General features: G+C 40.8%; 1 protein-coding gene across 6 annotated transcripts in view; it reads right to left on the reverse strand.

Annotated features, from left to right (window-relative positions):
* The window catches only part of CZH18orf25 (chromosome Z C18orf25 homolog), a 44,150-nt gene that overhangs the window by 27,203 nt on the left and 10,719 nt on the right, over positions 1 to 6,228 (reverse strand). For 5 of the 6 annotated variants that reach the window (XM_010725166.3, XM_031557181.1, XM_010725167.3 and 2 more), the window contains one exon: positions 1,339 to 2,193. In XM_010725166.3, coding sequence (XP_010723468.1) covers positions 1,339 to 2,101 — 763 coding nt within the window. In that variant the 5' untranslated portion in view covers positions 2,102 to 2,193. Of the gene's footprint in view, positions 1 to 1,338; positions 2,194 to 6,127; positions 6,150 to 6,228 lie in introns of those variants that run through there. The other variant, XM_019610297.2, reaches the window with a different exon arrangement.

Genomic DNA, 6,228 nt, shown 5'->3' on the forward strand with positions numbered 1-6,228 from the left:
AAAAAAAAAAAGGCACAGAGCTATGAAAACCAGAAGTTTGACCAACTACTAAATTGAAAAAAATAATTTTAAAGCATCTATTAAAAGTTTACTACGCGCTACAAGAAGAATATGCCTTTCCCAGACTTTCCAATAATAAACATTAACTTCCTTTGTGCAACCTGCTTCCTAGCAATATGTGGGAGAAAGGCCAGTTCTCATGGCAGCAAAATTGTTCACTGTCATCAAGCCAGTTAGAACAGAGACCATTATGTGCAAAATCTGATGCAGATATTTTAAATAAGACATCTAGTAAACAGTTCAGACAGTGAAGACCAGCTATTGCAGTTTTCCTTTAAGTTTTCTCACCCTACGTAAACTTTAACTTATCTCAAAAAAAAATCTTCTAGCACAAAAGGCAAAAAGTCATGTAACTCAGTAAAACCTGGCAAGCCAAAAACATTATTCTTATGTAATTTTATTTTTGATTGTCAAATGATGATGGTTCTATGGTATAGTACTCTGTAAGAGCAGTATACAAAATCCTGTCCATGGCACTTGGGCTAATAAAACAAAGACTCAGCAGACAAGAAACTTCAAGAATTTATCCTTCTTTCAACTAATAAAACCATCAGAATCTCCCTATTTGCCTTTGTTGCCTCCAATCTTTTGGCATAGATGTGTCAGCAAATTAAAAACATAGATGTTATAGATTCTTATCACATAGGAAAATGATAACAGCTTTGTCTGAAATGCTGCAAATTTATAAATGGAAACAGCTTGGGCATCTGTGTAAACAAATTCATATTTATGTCCTAAAATAGGTGACCAGCTGCAATCTGCAAGAATTTGCAATAAGGCTAAGTACATTTGTCATGCACTGTAACGGAGAGCTGAAAGCACAGCATAAGTGCAACAGTAAGTGGGGCCTTATTGTAACACAGGCAAGAGGAATGCTATATTGTTCCCAACACAGCTGCCAAGCTGTGGTCTTAGTATACTAAAGCAAAGCTGGCCACTTATCTTAAGAATGAATTTATTAGATTATCACCATCTGATGGGATTTAACAGCGCTGATAGGAATTCATATAGCCTTAGAAAGGAAAAGATCTGAAAATTCCAGAATTCAAAGACAGTCCTTCCTCCAATTTACCACTTCTAAAATTTGTTGCGAAAGTGCACTAAAACCTCAGAACGGATTTTAAAATTTGCCCTATCTTGCTAATATACTGCAGTCTTCAAATTTACACAGAGCTGCAGTTCTCCTGGGCTTTCTCAAGTGCCACTCATCTAACTTAGCATGACAGCTGAGAAACGATGCCAGACGCGTTACAGTTCAGTTTAAAAAACATCCTCTACCTGGTATCTCTGCAGTGATTGTCTTGCTGCTCCCTGAAACCGCTTCATCTTCATCTGATGAACTCGCGCTCGAGTCACACGTCAGGTCACTATCACTGGTGCTGCTGTCCTGCAGCAGGTTGTACTTCTTGCGAGCAGCTGCTTCCCGTTTCTGCCTTAACAGCCGGATTCTTTCTTTGTGCTTTTGGCTTCGGTAACCTTTTACCTTGGTAACTCGACTATTCTGCTTATCGACAGACTGTCGGTTTTTCTTGGCAGCCATTGTAGAAATTTCACTTTCGGACCTGGATCGCCTGGATTTCCTCCCAGCTGCAGATCCAGAGACCCCAGAAGGGTCTTCTTCCACAGCAGCTTCAGCTTGAGAGGGCTCATACTCTGTGGAAGACGATGTATCTGAGTCAGCTAAATGCCCACTGGAAGAAGGAGAAAGCGTGCAATGATTAGAAGAGTCACTCTCATAAACTTGACCATCCACTGGCTTATCACTCTCTGGAGATGCTAGCTGAGACTCTGAGGAGTCTCTTCTCAGTTCCATCAGTAAGCAAGGCATTGAAGAGAGCACTGCGGAGTCTGATGCAGTGGGCTCGCTGTCTTTCTGAGTATGTGTCTCCAGTTCTATAGGTCCATCTTCATCAGGAGCCGTCTCCTGCTTCACAGAAGCCGTCTCCTGCTTCTCAGAAGCTGTCTTCTGCTTCTCAGAAGCCTTTGGTGGAACTTCTGAATCCAAAAGTTCTTCTGCTTTTCCTGCTGCCTCCATCTTCATTTCAGAACACCAAGGTCCGCTCGGTTTTAAAGCATGGAGCACACAGTCTGGAAGACAGGGTCAGCTAGATATGGTTTCAGCAACACAGCAGCCTGCACAAGAACAGAATGATAAGAATAAGTGACACAAGCAACTCACTCAGTCCAAATCTTACAGTATTAGCTAATCAACTGGTTGCTTTCAGTTACAGGCAGCATGACTCAATACCACACTGGTTTTCTCTATTTGCTTTTTCCTTGTGAACTCACCCTGTTACACCAATCTATTCCTCCTTTTTTCACATTTGTGAAAGATAGGGTTGGAATCACGTTAAATGGGGCTCATCTCACTGGCACGCCAAAGCAGATCAGAAAATGACAAAAGCATTTCTAAACATTTTCTTTATAAAATTTGAACCAATGTGTTCTAAGCAACATAAGCTAACTTCTTCGTTCCTTCACCAAGAACTTTAAGCATTTTAATGGAGAATTTTAGCACTCATGAACAAAGCCAGAGTGAAAATTCCCAGACTTGGTAGCCATCTGACTGAACAGACCAGAACACAGGTCTGTTTCCATATCGATGAGAAATCTATTTTCAGTAGATCAGGACTTCAAACTCCAAAATTTTTAGTTTAGTTTTGCCATTTTTATGGCAACTGATAAATTTACAGTACCAATGTGGCATAAGCAAAATCCAGACGTTTTGGCTTGAAACCAAAGTTGCTGCTGAATATTACAGAGCAAGACTACAAAGCAATACCATATTCTCAGGGACATGGGATTTACAAGACCTCAGGCAATGTCTACAGAAGCCGTGGCTATATAATAAAAGATTTCTTCTCAGCAGAGAGAAATGCTGGTAAGCCATGTGTAAAGCTTATTAGGAGCATTTAAAAAACCAGTCGGGTGCTCCTCAAAAAGCTGCCATAAAAGCCCTGGCTGTATGAGAACCTACAAGCTGGCCTAGACTGCCTCCTAAATCTGCCAGGAAAACAGCACCAAATAGCATGGGCTGCAAGCAAGAAAAAATATCCACCCACACCGCAATCCTACATTTTCTTTAAATTATATTTTAACAAATTGCATTTCTTCAGCACAAGTATGAGAGTCAAGCTACTGATCTGACTGATAACTTGCACATTATCAACCAAAAAGCACCTATAGCACCTTCAGGGAATTTTTTTTTTAAAAAAAAGCAAGACAGTATTCATCATTTTATCTTAATTTTTCACCTTTTGATCCAAATCCTCATTTGTAATTCAGTGCAGAATAAAGTGAAGGAGAATCTTCCAGTTACCACATTTACTTGCAGATGAATTGTATGGAACAAATTGCTCATGGGTTTAGAGCAGTGAAAAACAAACGTATGGCAACTTAAAAAAAAAAAAAATAGCACACACATAAGGAAAAGCAATATATTAAGCTTTAACCTACTGTTTTGAAAAATACATTTAGGTGGAAAAGGGTGATAAGTACTTCAGCAGCCTGAGACGGTTACCTAAAGGGAGCCTACAAACAGAAAAGGAGTTAACTCTTCTCTTTACAAGGGTAGATAATGGCAGGACAAGGGAAAATGGTTTGAAGTTGAAAGAGGGAAGATTTAGGCTGGATGTCAGGGGGCAGTTCTTCACTATGAGAGTGGTGAGGTGCTGGAACAGCTGCCCAGAGAGGCTGTGGATGCCCCATGCCTGTTCAAGGCCAGGCTGGATGGGGCCCTGGGCACCTGGTCTAGTATTAAACATGGAGGTTGGTGGGCCTGCACACAGTGGGAGGGTTGGAGCTTGGTGATCCTTGAGGTCCCTTCCAACCCAGACCATTCTGTGATGATATGGATGGGTTTGAGAGATTCTTCTATCCCTTCTATTCTCCTTCAGTTTCCCAATCCATCCCAGCTGCCTGTAACTGCATGCTGCTTATCTGCAGCAAGAGTTAGAAAGATTCTGTCAAAAGCTCTCTACTGTGCCATTTGCCCCATCTCACTTTGAAACTTCATTATTGAAAGAATATTAAAATAGAGCTTGTGTTTCCTTCAGGCTAATGAATGAAACGATGCAAGAGAATTATGAAAATATTTATGGGAAACACCAGTTATGGAAAGAAATCTTGGTTAACAACAGGCAACACAAGAAAGACAGGGATGAAACTCTACTTCTACTGAATTAAAAAAAAGCAAAACAACAGCAACAACAACAAAAAAATCACAGGAAAGTGTATAAAAAGGAAAATGTCTCCAATACTTGCACTGAGCAAAATTATCTTGAAAGCAAGTTAAAAAAAAATTTATGGAGATGTTAATCTAAGGTAGGTCATAAATAACACATAGGAGCCCATTTATTTTCTTGGCCACAGCACAGTATCAACAAACCCACATGATTAATTCACATGTTCCAAGACAAAGGCATCCCAATCCTGTCAGAAAAGCAGTATTTCTACACATTTCGTCTGCAAATCCATCTTATCAAATAATTTTCCTATTTTAAAGTGAAACATACTTGATGACTAAATGGCTTGCCAAGAATTATAGACAGTGGGGTGTGTAGTAAATATATGCCAGTGCAACTCCCGGCTTCTCCTGTGGTAATATGCTTTGAAAAGAAAAACACATTTCCCAAGAACTCTGAAATTTGATTTCTGCTTATGCAAGGAAAAATATGGTTGCTCAAATACATACAGAGATAGCCAAAAGAAATGCATTTTGAAGTCGAAGCTAGGAACCATAGAACTGCTTTTGCACCATCTATCGTTTTAGCACAAAGAATGGAGATTAGCACAGAGGATGGAGCTCAGCACAAAGCTAAAGGGCAGCCAAAATGAACTAGAGATTCATTTTTCACAGGCGTCTTATTTGGGAACATCATATACCCCAGAGCTCCCAAAGGAAAAACAAGAATATCAGCACTTGACTTTCCATCTCGCTAGCCTACCAGCCAGGAAAAAACCCAAACAAGTCTCATCTACATGTTCTGACCTTGATAAGAACATAATTATGAAAAGAAGCTTCTTTATTATTACTAAATAGGATCTTATTTTGACTACTCAAGCCATGCCAGATCTCTTCCAACTCATGTTGTGAAAGCATCTAATCTAGCTGTAGAAGTCCCTGTTCATTGCAGGGGAGCTGGACTAGGGATGGCCTTCAAATGTCCTTTCCAACTCAAACAATTCTATGAAGAACACCAAAAAAAAAAAAAACCCAAGCTCTAACAATCCAAGTCATGGAATCACAGAAATTTTCTGTACAAAGAAGCTGATCCAAAGGTACAGAGGTGTCTGCTCCAACCTCCTTGTCTTACTCAGGACTGATCAGATCAGGTTGGCTGCAGCCTTGTTCTGCCAGATTTTAAGCATGTTCACAGACAGAACCCCCCCCCAACTCCCCCTGAACAAACTAAGCTATCACAGCCTCTCCTCACACTTCACTATGCTGCAGCTCTTAGAGTTTCTGTCAGCACACTTTTCCAGCCCATTGCAGTCCCTCTCAGTAAGCAGCCTGCCCTCCAATATAGCAACCCCTCTCTGCAGTGTGCCATCATCCACAAACTCAATGAATGCACCTCATCCCGTTGTCCAGGTTGTTAGGAACAGTCTGTGTCTCACTGATGTGATCACAACAGTATACACAATAACAGCAAAGGTCTTGCTGAAGTCAAGAGCAATGCATGTCCACTGCCCACACAGTCACTGATCTCAGCCCAGAAGAGTTGCCATTCACAAATCAATGACAGCTGTTTTTTGACCACCTCTGCATCCCTCACATGCTTGTGAATATGGCCTCCAGGAGAACCTGCACTGTGATTTTCCTCACACTGAGGTGATGCTGACCAGATCTTTCTCCTAGCCCTTGGGACAATGTCTGCTTTTCTCCAGCCATTAGGAATCTCTCCTAGACAGCAGGAGGTTTCATAGGTGGTAGAGATATCAGTGACAACCATCAGCTTTCTCTGTGGCTCCAGATGCCATGGACTCAGTAAGTCCTACCAGTTTATGTGATATCTGCAGTAATTGTAGCATTAGTGTGTATATAAAAAAAGTACTCCATATTTACCTCAAGGGAAGAGGGTCTGTTGTGACTCAGATTTTTGCTGTAGGAAAGAATGCAGACAGTGGGGGTAATAACATATCTATGCCAAGGAAAGCAACAAATCA

Source organism: Meleagris gallopavo, chromosome Z, assembly GCF_000146605.3.
Source record: "Meleagris gallopavo isolate NT-WF06-2002-E0010 breed Aviagen turkey brand Nicholas breeding stock chromosome Z, Turkey_5.1, whole genome shotgun sequence".
Taxonomy (NCBI): domain Eukaryota; kingdom Metazoa; phylum Chordata; class Aves; order Galliformes; family Phasianidae; genus Meleagris; species Meleagris gallopavo.